The 21294-nt window shown below is 31.6% G+C and overlaps 1 protein-coding gene and 1 long non-coding RNA gene across 2 annotated transcripts in view; both read right to left on the reverse strand.

Annotated features, from left to right (window-relative positions):
- Positions 1 to 2355: 2355 nt before the first annotated feature.
- On the reverse strand, positions 2356 to 7285 carry LOC136796705 (uncharacterized). The gene is made up of 3 exons (XR_010844451.1): positions 7215 to 7285; positions 6996 to 7151; positions 2356 to 3132 (listed from the first exon to the last, which is right to left on the reverse strand). It is a non-coding gene; the product is annotated as an uncharacterized lncRNA (long non-coding RNA).
- Positions 7286 to 12932: 5647 nt separating this feature from the next.
- dy (dusky) overlaps positions 12933 to 21294 on the reverse strand; it is a 42791-nt gene continuing 34429 nt past the window's right edge. Inside the window, exons 2-5 of the mRNA XM_014428228.3 lie at positions 19457 to 19659; positions 17879 to 18056; positions 14027 to 14248; positions 12933 to 13867 (exon numbers count right to left, since the gene is read on the reverse strand). Of these exons, the coding sequence (XP_014283714.1) occupies positions 13313 to 13867; positions 14027 to 14248; positions 17879 to 18056; positions 19457 to 19659 (1158 nt within the window). The 3' untranslated portion in view covers positions 12933 to 13312. The remainder of the gene's footprint in view (positions 13868 to 14026; positions 14249 to 17878; positions 18057 to 19456; positions 19660 to 21294) is intronic.

Raw genomic sequence — 21294 nt, forward strand, 5'->3', positions numbered from 1 at the left:
TTTTTTTTTATTTTAGTATGCATGAGATCATTTATCAATATTACCTATTGCCCACAACTGTGTGGCAGATTGTAATATCTATCAATAAATAAATCTATCAATTTAAAAAAAAAAACGTACGTTGGAGTAGAAATGGGAGAGGTTGCCATGTTAACTTCACTAAAAAAATAAATTTCATTCCTGACTATAAACTACTAAGTTTGATTAAAGATTCTTGAAAATCGTTAACACCCTGTTTATTATAGTAACTAGAAGTTCTATTGTACGACTTACGATATTGACTCTAGCTTTTGAGTAATTTAAGGCGTTGATCATTGTAGTTAAAACATTTTTTTTATAAACCGATGTTAAGTGTACCTGAAAGGTAATTAAATTCGTTACAAAACGAATTCACCGGAATCAAACCATTATTTCCCAAGATGGTATATTTAAAAGTATAACCATGTTATGTTTCTTGAAAGACCCAAGAAAACAAGTTCATTTTTCTATCAATTGTTTGTAATAACTCCAAAACTATTAAACTATTGTTTAATATTATGGGTGCTCATTTGACTTATTCAAGCTAAATAAACTACCCAAAACGATCTTAATTGAACTAATATTAACAAAGATACAGCCAGTATTAGATTTTGGACCAAAACCCATGATTAGGAAAGTCGAATTCCTCTTTGAAAATTTGAGGGAGTAAAAATAAAACAATTTACCCAAGTATATTACCTTGAGGTTTTCGCGTCTTATAACTCCCAAATAACAAAATGTTACATATCAGATCCTACCTACACAATTTTTTACTTCTGATCGATTATTCTATCAGGAGTATGGTAATGCGGTACGTGGATAGGCTGAGAAAAGAAGAGCGGCGGTCGATGAATCGGGACAATGAGCGAGCTGAGTGCTCCCCTGACAGATATCCGCTCATCCGTCTACTGGGCAGTGAAAAATACCTCGAGGAAGAGGCGGCTAATAGAGCAATATATCCCCTGTCTTCTTGTCTCTGTAGTGATCTACGTTCTCCGTATGTCATCTGCATCGAAGGCCTTAGCGCCGTCACTGTCCGAGCTGTCGCCTTTTAGTTTTTATTCTTCTAAAGATTCAGATAAATTCTTCCCACAAAAAAATACTAGTAAAAAAAAAATTTCCATTTAAAGCCACAATGTCAGTAGATAATATTATTTTATTTCTTATATTCATTCAATTTCTAGAATAATTCATTTTGTTCACATTTCATTAAAACTTCAACAAATAATAATAGGAAAAAATCTAAAATAAATGATCACATAGACAAATATATACATACATATATAATAATGTGATCCACTATAACCCATGGAGTGTCATGGTTACTTTTTTAAGGAAGCACTGATTTTAGAACAAGGATAATACCAGGAGGTGTTTTTTTCAATTCAACTGCCAGATATTCCTCCAATTAAGGGTGCACTTTATGAGGTTGGGTGGTCCTCAGGAGGGCTTCAGAACCCACAATTGACACACAGCTACAGTGTAACAGAAAATAATTGTCTGTCACAGCTGTATCTGAACCTGGGGTCCTTGGAGTTAGTTGTATAGTGCCTTACAACTGTGCCACCATACCACCTATATACAGTTGCTTTTTTCAGTTAGCTTCACATTACTGTATTGTCTGAACTTTAGTTATTATACATAATAGACAAACCTAAGAACCCATCAATTACATTAAAAGTAATTAATTCAATAATTCAATACCACTGGTTGGAAGCTATAAATATTCACATTTTAAAGCCACTGAATTCAATTCATACATACATATATAAAAACAAAAAATGAATTGAATCCATTTAAAAAAGAAATTTGAAAAACTTTGTTTACTAGACATAGATATTCCAACAAACTAGATTGATTGAGCAAAGGAACAATCAATATAAATTGACAAGGATTCGTATATTGGTAATGCTCTGACATTTGTGGCGTTAATCATAGATTTATACTCATTGTAATTGAAAAAAGAATCACGAAAAATTTCTTGAATTTATTGATTATATATTATTAAACATTAGAAAAGCGTGAGCATTGGTCCCTTAAACTAAAATATTGCAACTAAAAACTATCCTGAATGGTTTCACTTAAATTTGATACTGATAAAATTATGAACTAGGAGGAAAACCATTTCAAAAGAAATCTAAAATAAATTATCACTATAAACAACTATAAGAATTAGATTATTAAAAAATTCAGATGTACGAAATTAAAATTCATTTTACTTCAATCTCATAAACAAACGAGAAACCATTAAGAATGCTGAGGATAAATAAATACAATTCCAAACACAAATAAACAGGCAGACTACCTGTTAGAAAGAACAAATAGTGTGTAGGAAAACCAAATACAAATTCAGAGTAATAAATAAAAACATTACTTACAATTGTTTTCAACTTAACTAATAACTACTAGAACTAACTTGCATATGGTTACTAAGAAAGAGTGAAATGGAGAAATGTAGGTGTGGTTTATTTGATTTTTCCATACTCTATCTCTTCTTTCTTGAATTAATTTTTTTATTATTATAACTTTTTAGGATGTGCTCATTATAGTTAAATAACTGTTAAAATATTCATTTAAAAAGTGTATTTTAGATGTTTAATTGACTATTCTTAGAATAATCGGATGTTCATTCCACCATTTAATGTTTGATATTAATAGTCCACTAAACAACCTTAATAGTTTGATAATTAATTCAAAACCTTCTAACCCAAAACAATTGAAGACATCAGTAGGTAAACTTAAGTATTTAAGTTTATACTTACTCATACATTCTCGTACCTGTGTGCCTCTACCTTTGTCGCGATATGCATAGTCTTTTGTCTCCTTATTTTAGGAAAGAGCACTTTTATAAGAAGAACAATGCATATGATGTTAAAAGAAAAGACTTTGCTGAAAGTAAAAGGGGTATTTTTCTTCTCACAGTTACAGTAGATTGTAGGCGGTTTCAAATTCACTATTTTTGCAAAGGGAAATCTCCAGAAATTTTGCAGCCCCTAGCAAAGTGCTGCGCTGGATAGGCATTCCTTTTTCATTGCCCCTCCTCTGGTACAACACTGCATGTGAGTCTGTGATTTCCTGTTCCTTCCATTGAAAATCTTTTTTTTTTTTTTGTGCCTAAAATAATGACACTTTATTCAAGCACTTTATGTTTACTAACCTATATTACATTTTTACACTATGTTCCAATGTTTCAAGTACATGTACTTCAGTGTACTTTTCATGTATCATCATATTAGTTTTATTGTGTACCCAACAGTCAACCATTTTCATTAAAAAGTAAATTATAAAGCAGAGATCCAGTAAATAGGATCCCTTTCTGTGCATTAGTTGAAGTTCTACAATATTTTAAAAATATAATACATAAATATATAGAGGAATAAATATATACAGATAATGAAAAAAGAGTTAATGATTAGTATATTGTATAATATATAGAATTTCATCTGAAAAGAACAACTCGAATAGTTTAAGATGAAACTAATTACAAAGATTCCCCGACCAAAAATAAAGGTACCTAATTCATTCTTAATTAATCTAAAAAATTAGAATTAAAATAGATAGTATAACTACCAACAAAAATAGAGGTTTTGATGTACTGTAGTTGAATGTAGGTGTAATTTAAAAAGTTGGTGGTAGAAAGGAGTCTGGTCAATAAAGAAATTGACCCTTTAAGTTATAAATATCATCACTGACCACATGTCTCAATAAATTTCTCCTTGAAATATCAACAGAAATAAATGAAATGAAATGTTAATTATAGAAAATGTTACAGATATAAAAAAGGCATTTAAATCTTTTGAATTTTTATTAATTTGTATAGATTTCATTGTTATTAAACATTGTGATAATTATTAACTAATAATTTTAAATATAAATGGTTATAAAAAAACTTGGTTATGTTTATATTGTATACACTAAATATGCTAAATATAATGTCAAGGAAGTGTTTTTAACCCTCTCCTACTTTTCCTTTATAGTAAAGTTTACACAACTGACATTCAGGAGCACCTTGCACCACTATAGCTTTGCCAATAATACTGGAATTCTTTCTTGTCGAAAAATCACAAATTGTTGAAGAACCAGTCCATGCACAAGCAATGTTGCCATCCACCTTGCTACCATCTGTGTATATGTCAGTTATATCAGAGTCATATGCGTTCATCGGTGAAAGTACCTTTATGTATGATGTAGGATGTAGCCATTTATTGGATTGAATTTGTAGTTCATATATATATAAAACATTCAGGACCCATTGAATGAATGAAATAATACTAAAAATATTTCAACTATCTTCTTCTTTTACTGGCACAACAGGCGCAAGATGCTGCTCTTGGCCTGCTCAACGGCCGCCAACCATCTTTCTCTATCTTCTGTAAGGGTAACTGGGATCCTAAGTTGATCCTAACGCAGATCCCGCCTCACAGCCTCCCTCCATCGGCCCTTCGGCCTACCATGTTGCCACACACCATCCAGAACGTAACTGTACAGTTTATGTCCCACTCTTTCCTCGCTCATCCTCATTAAGCCTCTGTATAATTATGTACGCGGAGATGCAACATTCCTAATAGAGCCCAAAAAGTTCACCATTTTTCCTTCTTCGTCAATTACTATTCTCGCATACAGGCCCTAAGATTCTCCTCTGAATTACTCTTTCAAACCTGTCTAGCAGGTTATTGCTTTTATTGCTTAGCGTTTCATCACCGTATATGATGACTGGCCTTATCAAAGTTTTGTACAGGGTGAACTTGGTGGTACAACTAACAAATATGCTTTTAATTAGCCTTACAATGGATAAATAAGCTCTATTTCCAAAAGCAATTCTGCTTTTAACTTTTTCTTCTTCATCCTGGTTCTCATTGATAATAGAGCCAAGGTAAGTAAAACTTCTTACCACTTCGAAATTATAGGGGCCCATTTCCAAACAACTCATCCTCTGGTCCAGAGGCTTCTTACCCAACAGCATAATCTTGGTTTTTTCCTCATTAATAAGCAGGCCCATCCTTTTCGCTTCGACATCCATTGCTTCGAAAGCAGTCCTAATGCTCTGCAGGGATCTACCGATGATGACGACGTCGTCTGCATAGGCCAGAACTTGGGTCATCTTGGTGAATACTGTTTCTTCCTGACATATTCCTGCTCTATTTATGATTGCTTGTAGAGTGACATTAAACAGGAGAGGGCCTATTGGGTCACCCTGTCTTAGACCACATTCCACTTCAAACGGCTCTGATAATCCACAGGATTTTACTATACTATACTTCAACTATAGTATTTTAAAAAATCAGTGGAGGTAAAATGGGTGAAAGGACACTCAGGCATAGAGGGTAACGAAACAGCTGACTCGTTGGCCAAAGAGGCAGCCAGCAACGGAACCATTACAGAAACACTTACAGCAAGGCTCCTATCTCCCATATCAGAAATCTCATCACCAATGAGCTCGTTGCTAGCTGGAACACAATGTGTAATGCTTCGAATAAATCACCTAACCTTCACAAATACATTCCACGAATAACATTACACAACCACAAACAAATACAAAGCACAGAATACACATTGACACAATTCCTTACAGAACATGGTAACACAAAATATTACTTAAAACAATTTAATATAGTGACGACTGACGTGTGACGAAGATGGACAAGTGCACAATTTCAAATATATACTTTATGAATGTAAACTATATGACCGACAAAGAGTTTAGCTAATACAAGATGTAATACTGAAACAAGGAAATTGGCCTGAACCAGAACACATACTTTTTATTAAATTTAAGACAGACTTGCTAAAATTCATAAAACAAATTGACTTTGACCAGCTGACTAATTATAGGAGGACAATCTAAAACCTCTTGTTTGTGTTTGGTATATTTCTTTTTTATCTTTACTTTTTTTTGTTATTATCATTCTTTTTTCTATTATTAATTAATTATGTGTTTTATTTTTTGTTTTTGCTTTACTTTTTTTTAAAATGTTATAATCAATGTAACAATATATATATATACTCAAATATTTTGTATTGTAAAAAAATAATATATGTAGTATGCCTTTCATGGTATGGAACATGTATAAAAGAAATAAACTCTCTTTATGGGGTTACCATTAAGAGAAAAAAAAAAGTATATATATACTTAAGATATACATAAGATTTTTATAAAAATAATGAAATAGAGACAATATTAAAAACTTTTTTAGTTAATACAAAATGTTTTTTATCAATCAGAAAATGTTTTTATATCTTCATCTTTCTATATTTCTTCAGTAATAAAAGCTAATTTACATGAAACTTTATCTCTATACATACACATTGCTATAAATATAAGCCAGAAATTATAATTTTATTTTTATCAAATCTATATTCATTAATACTCCCCTGATCCAAAAATCATGATTTTCATAAATAGATAAAAGTAGGTACAATTCCCATCTGGATCAGAAAATATTTATAATGTGGGGCTTCAACAAATCTCTCTTGATACAACCACTTTTATTAGTACTACTGAACCTTTACATGCCATTTGAAGTGCATAATAAGGATCAATAAAATTTGAAAAACTCGACTCATATACATTATCAATAAGAAAAACTACAATGCGCAAAAAAAAAAAATGTAAGGTATAAGAAGATTAGGTTGGTAAAATAAAATTGTATTATAATGGAGGTGTCTGCCATAAAATATGGTAACTGCAAACATGAAAACTTTTACAAAATTAAATTATTTATTAATTATAACATTTTACCTTCAACCAGCAGTGAATGACCTTAGCATAATATCAACATTATTCTCTCAAGAAAACTTATTTCATAAAGATTCTTTCAACAATTTATTAAATCAGCATTAAAAAAATATGGAAAAAAAAGTTGAATTATAAAAAATGACTATTGGGTACCAGAAAAAATATTGTGACTGTGTAAGCATAACACTCGGAAAGTAAAGAATATTGGTATAAATTTAAAAATCAAAAACAACGTATTTACCTGACAGCAATTACCTCAGTTTCTTAATTGTGCTCTGGTATAGGAATTCTATATTCTTTATGTCTCATTTTCTAAAGTAGGATCTTTAAACTTAGTGAGTAATGTGTTATGCATTCATTATAATTTCCTCATTCCTTACATTAGTGTTGCCACGAGCTAAAATAAATCAAGATTATATTTAAATACATTACATTCAATGGATTAAATAAAACCATTAACCTTAAACTCAATGGAGTTTATGAAATTCCTGCTGGTTTCCATGTTACTATAATAAACTACTATAAACTTTCTTCATGCTATACAAAGTTAGACCATTGGGTGCTGCTCTCTATGGGAAATCAACAGTAACCATTGCTTATAAAATTAAATGTAACTCATTAAATCAACAAGTAAGCATCCTCCATTTATTTTTAGTTTTTTAATTATATATATTTTATTTTCACTTTTTTAATTTAAATTTAGCTTCTTATTTCATCATTAAAAGAAACGTTAATTCCTTTTGTTTGGCTCCTTAGACTGTTTTTATTATTACATATTTGTATAGTCTCTGAAACCAAAACTCATCCTGTCATGACAATGCTCATAGACATTCAATAGGATAGTAAATTAATTTATAGTGTGCTCATTCTATGCAAATTTTAATATAAAACCATCCATTTATATAATGAAGAGAAGATTGTTGACTGTGGATAATATTTATGAGGAAAAGATGGTTGTGTGTGCGTTCAGTGAAGAACACAAATAAGTAAAATCTTTTACCTAAATTAAACTAAAACTGCTAAGGTTTCAGCCAAAATTTATAGCCTTCATCAGGACTAAGAATAAAAAAAAAAGTTAACGAACAACAAATAAAAGGATAATTAGAAAGATAAGAAAATAGCTAACTTATGGATATATAAAAAAGTGCTGACAGACTTTTAAGTGTTGACATGGTTAGTTTAAGTATTACTAGAAGATAAAGGGTGTATGAGAAGAGTAATATTAAAATTAATTAATAAGAAATAACAGATAATAAAATACCTATGAAAATATAGTTAGTAAAGATTGTACAAATTATTATTATTATTGTATTATTAAGTATTGAAAGAAATAGGAAAGAAAATGCATATATTGGAAATTAAATATGTAAGTAATATGATAGGATCAAGGAAATAAAAATGCTAAAGAAACAAAGAAATATGAATATTTTAATTTAATAATAATAATTTAAATTAATTTTATGGAAAAAAGAAAGAAAATATATGTAATTAATGAAATATGTAAATAAAATACTAGAAACAAGAAACAAAATATAAAGTTAAGTAAGACAAAAGAAGTAAGTAATCAATAAGTATGACAATAATAATATGTGTGAACATAACTAATATAACTTGGGTAAGGAAAATAAGGAAGAAGGTGTAAAAGAAAGATGGAGAAAAAAAAAGAATGAAACTTAAACATTAAAAATGAAACTTTAAACATTAAAGTTTAAATGAACCTGCTTCGAAGAGGTAGAGAATCCAAGTAAAGTGGCAGTGCCGTGGCATTTTGAGTTAAAAAAGTATGTTAGAAGAGATGACAAAGCTACCTGAAGATCAAGAATATGTTGCAAGTTACTTGGAAGGATAAAAATAAGAAATTTTTATACTTCAAGATCAAGAAATTATTTACATATTCTTAGAAATATGAAGAAGATGGACAGGGTCGCAGTCAAAAAAGAGCAACTAGTTTTTAAATATTTAATGTCGACGTTTCGCCTCACCTTGCAAAGCTTCATCAGGGCTGTTAAAAGCAATAGGCTAAAAAGACATTTACCAAGATTATTATTATAATTTTTAGAAATAGTTATAATATCTTCTTTTCTCTTAATATTGAAAGAATATTTTCGAATATTTTAATGGTACTTTATGCTTTAGTGGGATAACAATACAGAGGTTATTTATCTGATTTTCTTCAGAGGTGCTTGATAAGGACTCAGGTCTCCACTGACAAGGATCTATTAGTGATTAGTTTAGTTCTTTAATAAGATTAATAAATATTTCTAATGCCTAGTATAAACATAAATAACAGTTCCAAGCCCAGCTCTGAGATAAAAATTTCCATCCAAACAAATAAGTAATTATTACACAAATACTTAATTGTTTTTTTTTCAACCTTGGACTATAACTAAACAAATTTATAAAATCATAAAAAAAAAAAAAATTATATAAGACATCATTCACATAAATACTAATTATGCTTTGTTACTGTGAGAAGGTACGTAATTAAACTACTGATAGTGTTTGTATTGTTTTATTCTTAAGAAACAATAGTTCTGTAACATAAACAACTTGTACTATCCGTGGTTCCTTGATAGCAAGGCTAATCCCTGCCTCTTGGATATTTACACTAAACACTACAAAGTTCATACGACATGTGAGCAAAATATACGGCACATCTTTATTTAACAATAGTAAGTTATATACAATTATCAACCTAACTAAACATTCATACAATACATAAATACATTCATACTAATAAATGACTACTAATACAAACAAATGCTTTTTCATTGGTTTCCCTTTTCTATAATATTAATATTTACAAAATAAAGTTATAATAATAATAAATTAATGAATAGTCTTTATATACACTTTAATTGAGTGAAATAATATACTGACAAAAATAAAATGAAATTAAAAAAAACATTGAGCGAAATTCGGCATTTCAGTGCCTACATTGAAATTATTTACATAAGATCTTTATCAGATCATAAAATAAATTATATTTTTAAAAAATATGTGAATAAATTTGCTGAAGAACCTAGCAAAACAATATGTAAAATAACATTATTAATAGAGGTGTGAGGTATAGTCATTAAAAAGGATGGTTTGTATTGAGGGAATGTTATAGTACTAAAGTAGCTTCCCCATAGAAAGCAAATTTATATCTATTAAGTAGTGATATTTTTATAAATTTATTCACTTGTAATAAAATATCTGCATTTAACTACTGACAATGAGGATTTTTATACAATGATTACAGTATTAAAAACAAAAATTGATATCGGTTCTTAATTACAATCAATGACAATAAATCCACAATTATTTATATTTTGTATAGAGTTTTTGAATCATGACACAACAGATTCATTATGAACTTTATCAGTTTTGCTAGAAAGAATTCCTGATAAATTATTATTCTGCATGAGTAAAATTTTGAAATACATTATTCAATAAGAACAAGATAAGTTTCAGCTAACAATAAAACAAAATATGAAATCTATCTAGCTTTTCATAGTTTATACAAAATGATAACCCCCATGTTGTGATTAATAGACCTAAGTAGAACTTCTGTGTATTTTAATTTGAATTTTCATATCAGGTTCATTAAAATGATGTAGTTTCATTAATTGATAAGTTTTCATGTGTATATTCGATAAATATCTTCCATCTGTTTTCTCGTTGGCATTATTTCCACAATCATTGGTTAATGAACTTATCACAAAAAATTATGAAAATAATTTTTATGCCACAATGTAGCCAATGGTCTTATCTCCAGTGGTGTTGTTAGAATTTCGTTTTGGGGAGAGGGGGAGGACAAGGAAGAGGTGTAAGGGAGGAGTAGGCAACTTGCCCTGGGCCCTGAGTCTCAAGGGGCTCTCAATTATGGAGGTTCCAATTTTTTTTTTCAAGAAAATATTTCCACTGATTTAAAAATTACTAGAAATAGCAATAATTAGGCAATGGTAAAAGGACGAAACAAAATCTTGAAGATTTTAATTAACGATATAAACCTATCCTCTCCTCTCAACGATGGGTATGGGCTTCACTTTAAATTTCTTCCCGGACCTACTTTTTACGCCAGACTTACGTTTCTTACACCGTAATAGAAAATAATCAATTATTATTATTTTATAGCTCGTATAATATATTATTTTCTGTATCACAGAATATAATTTTTTACGCAAATTTAGGCTATTCAATTTTTGTTTTCAGATGAGAATAGAGTAAAAGCACTTTGTAATTTCAGAGGAGAGGGGTCCAGATCTCCCCTTTGGCTACGCCAATGCTTGCGAATTTGAAATGTAGAACACAATGGAACTTTACATCGTTAATTTTTAACTTCTGTACCCAAAAGAAAACACGAAATTATCATGATGCTGATCCCAGAATCCATCCCAGGAAATTCTAAACAAAACTACATCGAAAGAAATAACTTCCATAGCCCTATTGTACAATATGATGGGGGATGTCAACACTGCAACTGACCTGCCGCTTGCAACAGTCCAATCAGAGGCGGTAGGTAGGGCCTGGATAATTGGAAGCTACTCGGTGCTGGAATGTGGTCGGCGGGTCACTCGGCCGCTGGTCCAGTGCCAACTTCGAAAATTGACTGTTCCCACAGCCCCGGGCACCGACAGTCCTGGCAGAGCACAATCACAGGTTCCTGTTGCGAATTGGGCTATCGATGCCAAGAATCGATTTGAAATTATAAGAGCGAAACTACTGGAAAAATCTTGAAGAACGCTATCTGATTTATGAGGTTTGTCGAATGGTCGGGTGAATCATATAGTGTTTTAGTACAGGACTAGAAAATTCACTATTTCTTTCTGCATTCTTTAGACACCTTCTACTTATTAATATATGTATTTTTTTAATTATTAAAACATTGCAAAATCATTGAATTTCACAGTATTTAAAAAAAATCAAGTTCTGAAGAAGAAAAATAAAATATCAAATAACATTTTATGTAATTAAAAAAAAAAATTGAAAAGGTTGATCTCGGAAGGAAATAATACTGCATGGTGAGGATAGATATTCCATACCGAATAATAATTAATAAATCTTTGATTTGAATTGAAAATTTCCTCCCGTATTAGTTTCAGTTTTTGAACATTCAATCAAATTGATATATATTAACATTTATTTCCTTTAAAAAAAAAAACCGAAAACATGGCATTTAAATATGATGCAGATATTTTAAAAATTAATTTCTATGAACATAACCAATCAACTTCACGGTCACTATAGTCCATAGCACTGAAGAAGTCAACTATCAGTGTTGGTATTGTTACATTCAAAATATAATTCAATCGAGTAAAATAGTATATATTACTTAATTCAAATTTTAGGTTTCTTTTGAATTTTTTTATTAAAATGAAATTTGAATTTTACTTTCATATTATCGCAAATGCATTGGAAAAAAATTATTTAAGATGACAAATTTTGGCCAACATTTATATTTCAAAGATTTCAAAATCTTCTAACAATAAATTAAACCACGAATAACATTTTTGAAACTTCGATACTATTACTATGGCACATGATCGAAAATTTCGATGCTGAAATAAAGCTTTAATTTACAAGCTTGGTAAAGGGCACTTTATAATATAATCACAATATAATAAACTAAGTTTGATTTCATTGCCATTGAAAGACTAAAGACTAATTATTTATGTGAATCGACCGAACAAAAATAATGATATTTGCTTCTGAGGTGTGTATACAAATTATGGAACCAATTACACATAAATATGTCACACAAAGAAAAGCCTAACATGGACCTCACGAATTATTCGGTAAATTAATTGAAATAGATTATTACTTTGAACTTTTGACATTTTCCGTTTATTAGTCGATGTTGAAAATTTTCAGCCTTAAAAACTGTGGACTAATTTCAGTGACGAGTAGAAGGAATGGACAAAAATAAGATGCGTTTTCACAATTAATCATCAAAACTTAGCAAAAGTTTAATGTTCAATCATAATACTTTCTTTTTTTAATAAAACTCCTTCTTAATACTTGATAATTTAAAAAAAATACCTAAATAGGACGGTTCTTAAGAGTTTAATAAAAATTTGTCTCCGATTTATCAAGCTGTATTCCTTGTTCAAAAATTTATAATATTACGCATAAAATATGTAGTTTTATAGTATCTACGTTAGGGAGTTCGGTAATAAATTATATTTTTTTCAAATTGAACGATTTTTGTTTTTCGTATCATTCTTTGCGCTGAAAGAAAAGAAAAAAAAATAGAAAGTAAATTAGAATTCAAGAAGATTTGAAAGAAAACAGTTCTACCAAAATAAGTGGTTTTAAAATCGCAATATTCTATTGGCTTATAGGAAGAGGAGTTGAGCAGAGTTAGTAGAAGTAACTGTTTTGATATAAACTAGGAGCAATCACGGGTTAGCTTTGGTCTAGCATGAGGGCTTTGGTATCTGCAGAGATCTTGTGCATCGACATTAGGAGATGATTGAGGAATACATATTCTGACCAGTCACATCCAAATGTCAAAGTTACAACAAAGCTCCTGACACCAATAAGTTGCCGAAAGCTAACCTTGGATTTCAATCACTATTTGTGGTCTCTGCGGAGCCTGATGCAGAGAAGAGCGGAGAGACAGGAGGAGGCCAGGAGTACAACCAATAGAAGCGAGAGCCCAGCGAGCAGACCAGGAGTCCTGAGGCAGACCGTGCCCTCGCCCTGAGGAAACACCAGCGTCGCCGTCGTGTTCTCTCCGAGGGGAAACGTCAGGTCACCTGTCGAAACAACCCTGATCACTCTGTTTAGGCCCACCTCCTCTTCCACAGCTCGCTTACTCCTAGAACTTTCTTCTTCGGGGTCTTGTTCCTGGCACTGTTCTGGGCATTGGTATCTACAGATCTGGATTGTGCACTGAAAGTGAACTTCCATCGAGTCCGGAAACTTGAAAGCTTGGAAGTGCGCATACGATAGTACTGAAGCACTTGCTCCGAAGTTTTTGATCTTAGTAAACCTCGACATCAGCTTCGGTCTAGTCACACAACCTCTCCGATCGACAAGTTGGATCGGCGTTCTCTTCCCGTCATGAGCCACGCAGTTGCGAACAAGCATATCGAATTTTGACTCCTCATCTTTTATTGCCAGAACCTAGAAAAAACAATATATATAAATACAAGAAAACGAATTTTAAATTTGAATTATCCACAAAAAAAGTGTTAGGGCTAAAATAAACAAAGTATTTATAAACAAAGAAGACACTTTCAAATACCCATTCTATAAAATTAATTTATTAAACAATGATCTCACCATACTCATAGTCTGCCCAATCTTTACAAGACCAGAGACCTCCGATGCCCAAGGGCCCTTGCCAACTTGGATTTGCATCCAGCATCCGACATTATCCCCAGCAAAGTCTTTCCGTACCACCTCCAACATATCGACGGGGAACGGTCGGAACGTGACGCTCTTCTCATACTGATCGTGCCAAGTACAGCGAAGCTTTTTCGCCAGGTCCCAAACTTCTTGTACCTTGAAAATTGCGAGATTAGTTTGTTTGAATTAATTTCTGATGCTGGAAACAAATAAATTTGGTCACAGCAATAGACAACTAAATAAAATATTTCAATTATTACTAATATTAAAAAAAAAATCATTATTTCTAAACAAAAATCGCTCAAATGTTTAACTGAAAAGAAAATATTTTCTCAAATTTTAAATCTATTCGGACAAACCGTTTTCAAATTAGAGTTGTGCATGTAATTTGATTAAATGATACTGAAATATTTTTACCTAATTTCTGAAATTTCTCCGAATTTGGGCCGAAATGCTTGAAAGGAAAATATGCTTGGGGGTGCTTCTAAGAACCAACCAACGAAGGATTTCATCATAGGAACAACAATAGTAGATGTTTTGCCAGTCATATTGATTGGAATAAAGACAGCTAAACCCGTCAAATCAGCCCATAGTCAAATCCATCTGATTGGTATAACACGGATGGCCGTTATTCAGATATTGGTGAAATCTTCAGAGATCCTTTCACCATTAATAATCTAGTATAAAAAAAACGATAAAGAAAAAAAAATCGACTTGTCTGGTTTTGGAATTCTACTGCTCAAATAATTTAAGTTATTTGTGTACCACTATAGCCAATAATTGATTCTACTTTTTGCGATGTACTGTAGCCATGCTATGTAAACAAGTGGACGAGATAAAATGTGGTCAGAAACTACATCAGCCGCTCCCAAACATCCATAAATTAAAAACGACAAACAGAACGACAGAAAGAAAAAACTGTGATCACACTATCTCAAATATATTAAACTGTCCGACCATTTATATAAACTAGCTGAACAAGTTTTTTTTTCTTTTAAAAAAAAGGAACAACATTTTCATATTCGTGATATTTATTTTCAAACAAGATGACTAATTAGAAAAAATTAAAATAAACGACATCATAAATCAAATGAGAAAATTTAACGGAAACTCAACCCTTTCTTGGATTATTTACTCTACATCAACAATGATTAAGTCGTTTCCGCCTTAATATCTCCAAGTTATAAATCGCCTCACATTCCGATTGCCTATATTAATGTGTTTTTTCCATTAACGATAATACTACTACAAGTGTATAAACAGTGTTTAAATTAACACCATGTACCAATCTAGTAACTGTCTTCTGTCATTAATTACATCCTAGAAATATATTTAACATTTCATTCGAGCGTGATTTAGACCAAATCTCCTCCGCTGGTCAACAAACAGAACTTCTTAACAAAGTTGCATACCTGACCCTTAATGGGTTATAGCGGCATGTGCGTACCCAGAGGGGGGCAGGACGGGGCAGCTGCCCCCCCCACCCTACAAGTGGAAAAATGATTAATTTAATAAAAAAAAATGTTTTTTCTCGTAAATAATTGTAATAAATAATAAAGCACTAATATAATTATATATAACTTTAATAAAGTTTTCGTTTTATTCGGCCTCTAGTTTTGATCCTGGATACGCCCTTGTTTAGCGGTATAGATCTATGTTATATTTAACATTTTATCTTTTACCGCTCCCTTCCAAATGAAAGGAGGGTTTATTTACAATTAATTAATAACGATAGTTTGTGCTCTTTTGCATATTACATGTAAGATGAACTTATTACACAGAATGTTGAAGAAGTGGCGTCCAAATCAATTTTGGCGCCCAATTAATGATTCAGAAAATAGTTTAAATTGCAGTATTAATATATATTTAAAGTAAAATTTTTCTTTGGCTGTCGAATGTTTTTATTAGTATAAAAAAATTGTTAAGCTCGTTGATATTTCAAAACTGGTTTTTCAAGCATAAGTTAAAATACTTTAATATTTAATAAATGGTCTTCATTATTACAATAGATGGCATAAGATTCTAAGCCATATTCCAGAACTTTGCTATAATAGGTCAGTCCCGTGTTTTTTAAATTTTCATGGCCTCAACTTTATTTTTATGTTTTCTTTGTAGTTATTTTTATCACAGTTTCTCAGCTATTTACAACACCGGTTTATATCTCGATTTAGTGAACGTGGGGGCTTGTGGAGTGCAAATGTGGATTGGAACCTGAATCCCCAATAAACGTAAATTATTTTCCTGGCTTTATTGTGAGTATTCAAACCGATTCTCTTTCTATTACTCAAGGCATGTAAGACTCAAGGAATCGTTTCCATTCCCATAACAAATTTTGTAAAAGCATTTCAACAAGACAGAGAGAAGTTGTACACAAATGTTCATTCACGTGGTAAATAATGGCGTGCCTTGAATCAACTTGGAAATCTTCGCAGTCAGTGAGCGAGTGTCCCTACCACTCAGCAAGATGAAGTAATTCAGTTATACTCTTTCACCCGTCATGGAACATGCTTGCAGTACTATAGAATTTCCCACACTGCGTCACGCGTCATGTCCTGCAACTGAATTTCCATTTCATTTTCGTTTCTTTATGAAACTGAACCGACCCATACCCTAATACTCAACCTTGAGATACAGATAAATAAAAATGAGTGGCGGTTAGTAATATAACCCAGAATGGTTTCATAAATAAAGAAATGGTTATGAAAATCTATTGGTCATACCATACCGCTTCCTGATTACCGAAAGTAATGTATTCATACCGGAACAAAAAAAAATGTTAAATAAGGTTTAATGTCGATTTGTCAAATTTATGCGTGATAATCGCATGCGTGTTAAGCTGATTTTGGATGGACATTTCAGGAATTATGTGAGTTGGTACCTACAATTGTTTTTACATGCGCAAACGAATTTGCTTTAGCATACCTATAGTTCTAAACCAAATCGCCAGATTTCGGAAGAAATCAGGGGAATACTGTACAATGAATCCAGTATCTTTTTTAGAAAATTGGCATCATCTACTGATTTCGCTTACCAATACTAAAAAATACTTTCCTGAACACGTGTAGATTAAAAAAAGACTCGTTCTGTATGTTTATGCTAGAATGATGAATCATTAACTGTAGGTAATTATATGCCAAATAAACATCGTAAGAAAAAGGATAATTTCCAAAAATACAATTTTCAGAAAATAGAATAAAGCTGTTTGAAAAAATTAATGAATAAGTGAGGGAGCAGAACTAATCTATATATTTGGCAAACTTTTTTTTTAATAATTATTTTAATTTGGAATATCAATAACAAAATTTACGATATTGGTTATGATACTTTTTTTCATTTCGTGTTGGTCCCACAAAATGAAAGACTTAACCCCTACTGTGGGGTCAGAATAGGTTAGTCACCTCTAGACAAACCCCTCCGTTAGTCAGATATGTCAAGAGGGTCATAAAAAAAAAAAAAGTTATGATCTATTACACCGGTTCATTAAACAATTCACATAAATAGAAGTTTGTTAATAATAAAAAATATAATTAAATTAATGCTTCTATTAATGAGCAGTTTCTCTAAACTAACGAATGTTCACTATATCAACAATAGTTCATTAAAATTACCCATCACTTGATTTCTTAAATAGATTGTTTAAAAAAAAATTATTGCCATTTCCTTTTACTATTTACAAATATTATTACCATTAATTTGTACCAGAAATGTACCATTCCTATAAGAAGTTTATAATTCGAATATATAAAAATAAAGAATACAATGAGATTTTTCCATAAATCAAGTTACCTGTGGATCATATTGTACCACTATGATGTTCTCGAAGTAGGTACCCGATCCGGAGTCCGCACCGTAGCCATAGAGGCCGTTCTCTGTGTTGCCCGCAGTGCCGCAGGAGTGGACTCCTATCTCGAACGTCGCCTGCATGCGTCCCAGTCCTGCTGGAAGGTGTATGCAGTTTCCATTGCTACAATAAATTGTCAATGCATTGATATAGTATCACAAAATGGTCCAAAAATAATAATTAGGTATAAATAATTGAACTAAATGCCCTCTACTTAACATAGTTCTTGAACATAATAGTGGATGTATTTACGAATAATATTCGCTGAAAAGGTATATTTTCTATTTTATTTTTTATTTTTGCGCATAGAATTGTAACCATCCTCTCCTGCGTTTCCTCTGCCTTGGGGCCTCTCCTTGAACTAGCTTTTAAGGTACATTTGTGTCAATTTTCGTTAAACTTTGCCTTTGAGCTAATGGCCGTAGCTTCTAAAATTATAATATCGACACCTTTGGAGTCCCTGAAACTGCAGAACACGTTGTAGTAGATTGCTCCGCCATGGAAGGACACTGAGCCAAGTTGTTGACAAAGACCGGGATGGACTTCCCCCATCCGATGAAAGAGGAGAACTTTCTTCAGGGAGTTCATCCACAGGTAGAAGGAGGTGGTGGGCCAAACACACTTTAATTTGAAAGGGTTCTGACCGCCCGGCATCGGTGACCCACTGGAAGAAAAGGAAGTTGTCACTGGCTGAGACCAGGAGGGCTGAATCTGCTGGACGGATGCAGTGGACAAAGTGCAGCACTCCGGAAAGGCGTTCAACCAAGTGTTGGGCTACAGTATAAGTTTAAGAATGTTTATGTTCCCATAAAAATTAAATAGATCCCCTCTTATATATGATAAGAAAATCGTTTATTATGGGCAGAGGTGGCATGAGCAAGCCAAGCGTACTAAGTTGCCGTACCCTATATGGCAGAAATGGAAAAAAAAAAAAAAAAAAAAAAAGCTTCTAAAAGTATTAGTTACTGTAGCAACCCCTAAGCAATCGTGGAGGAGCCTTAATAAATATCTGTGCAATTTTCTCTCAAATTAGGTTGAGTCATTCAACCGAGGAATCCATCACTAAAATGATAACGTAATATTGTGTTGCCATAGGGTTTAGGCATTTGTACCAAAGTTCATCTTAATCGTATAATCGGAAATAAGATAAAACACTATGACAAGCACAGGATTGATATCAGTGAAACTAAATAAATGTCTTTGAAAAATTAGCACTTCATAAAAAAAACAAAAACAAAACTGATATATCACCGTGATCCAATTTAACCTGTACAAATTTGTAATGTCTAGAATGCTATGTATTGTGTTACAACTAAATATTGAGAAGAAAAGAAGGACGATACTTCAAGCCTTGCTACAATAGAATGAAGTCTTGTACACATTGATATCTATTGTTTTGGAAGATGAAGCACATTAATAAAGCTATAAGTAGAAATATTTTCGACAGAAGCAAATAAAATGCATTATGAGGTATGGATCCGAACGAATATATTTCTTTGTTTACTAAAAATAAAAAATAATACCTGTAATGCCCTTTACTGAAGACCATTCCGTAGAAAGGCTGATCGAAGCTAATGAAGACTTTCATGCTATTCCTGCCGCACTTCACGTCCAACGTCCTAATGACTGGCAACTTGGGCTCGGGGGAGGCCCACAGTTCGCCGCCACTTCCACTCTCCAGGGCCAGCTGGTCTCCTTCCTTCTTATCGTCATCGCCTTGCGTCACCTGCAAGAGGTTCACCAATCAGGGCAAGCTAATATATATTTCGAACAACTATGAACAACACGTTACATATTAAATATCCGAATTAAAGAGTGTAAGTACACACAGAAGCGACAACCTAGAATCTTAGTTTATAATAAATTAACAATTTTCTAAACAATCTGAAAAAATATAGTCAGCTAAACATAAAAAATGAATTAAAATGCCACTCAAAACGTGATTTTATACAAATAAAAATTATAAAAAATAAAAATGAAAAATAAAAACCCGGACCATATTCCATTCATCCAAAATAAAAATTATGTATATATATAAATTTTTTTTTTTATCTTCGGTAAAATGCAGAATAAAAGATACAAAAGATCAGTCAGCTCGTGCCGGAATTCGATTAAACAAGAGACATAGTAAATTATAAAATATTAATTTATTGAAAGGAAGGATGAGATTTGCCTTGCATTTTGCCTTATCTTCACGAAAGACACATAAACTATATGGGTTATTTCTTCTACTCACCGGGTTGAAAATAATAAAAAAAGTTACATCAGAATGATCATTATTGTCACCATCACTATTCTCCTTACATCATTGGAAACAGTGTCATCATCACACTATGGCCAAACTGGACCCAAACCCAGGGTCCCATGAACCAGTGCTTCACCTCTAACCATTGAGGTCGATAAGTTAATAATAATAATAAATGAACTGAGAAGTTCGATAACGTAAAGAGAGATTGATTAGCTAATTACCGACATCGTCAGAAACTACTTAATAAAATAATGTTGTTTTTATAAATAACAAACAAAAATAATATAAACTATTTCGACGTTTCGCCCCACTTTGTAGAGCTTCTTAAGGTCTGTTCAAGTTGAGAGCTTTCAAAACTTATTTCCCAAAAAAATAATTCTTATGCTTTAATAAAACTTATAATATAAAAAAAAAATTCAAAACTTATAAAAGTCTTATTTTACTTATGAAAGTCCTGAACTTGAACAGCCCTGATGGAGCTCTACAAAGTGGGGCGAAACGTCTGCAAATAGATGTTTGTTAAATATTTTTGTTTGACCGCACCCCTGACCAACTTCTTCAGAATTTTAAATATATAATGATTATAACATGTATCTTGTTTAATTCAATCAGAAGTTAGTTAAATACACCATAAAGTAGTTTATAATTAACATCTAAGTCAGAGTATCAGTTTCCTTGATATTTCCCAAAATAAATTCACATCCGGTTAATTAATATTTTTGTTTTGTTTTTTGTAAAGACATTACAGTTATCTAAAACTATATTTTGGAAAATATTAAACATAAAGAGTTCTTTCAATAGGGGCTCAATTTGAAGCTCGTTAAATATACCAAAAAGTAGATCATAATGATTATTATTCTAAGAATGGTACTTTTTAAAATATTTTCCGTAATAAGTTAAAAAAATTATTATTTCTTGTGGAGAAAATAATATTGTATTTACAAAACTGTATCTCGGGAATTATTGAACATCAAGAATTCTATTTATAGCTTAAATTGAAGATATTTAAATACATTATTAATTAGTTTATAATAATGTTTTAGCTAACTGCAATAATTTAGGAGCTAATGGCAATAAAAAAAAGAAAATACGGCGGCAATTTTGAAATATCTG

Source organism: Halyomorpha halys, unplaced genomic scaffold (assembly GCF_000696795.3).
Source record: "Halyomorpha halys isolate HHAL.00 unplaced genomic scaffold, Hhal_1.1 Scaffold708.1, whole genome shotgun sequence".
Lineage (NCBI taxonomy): Eukaryota > Metazoa > Arthropoda > Insecta > Hemiptera > Pentatomidae > Halyomorpha > Halyomorpha halys.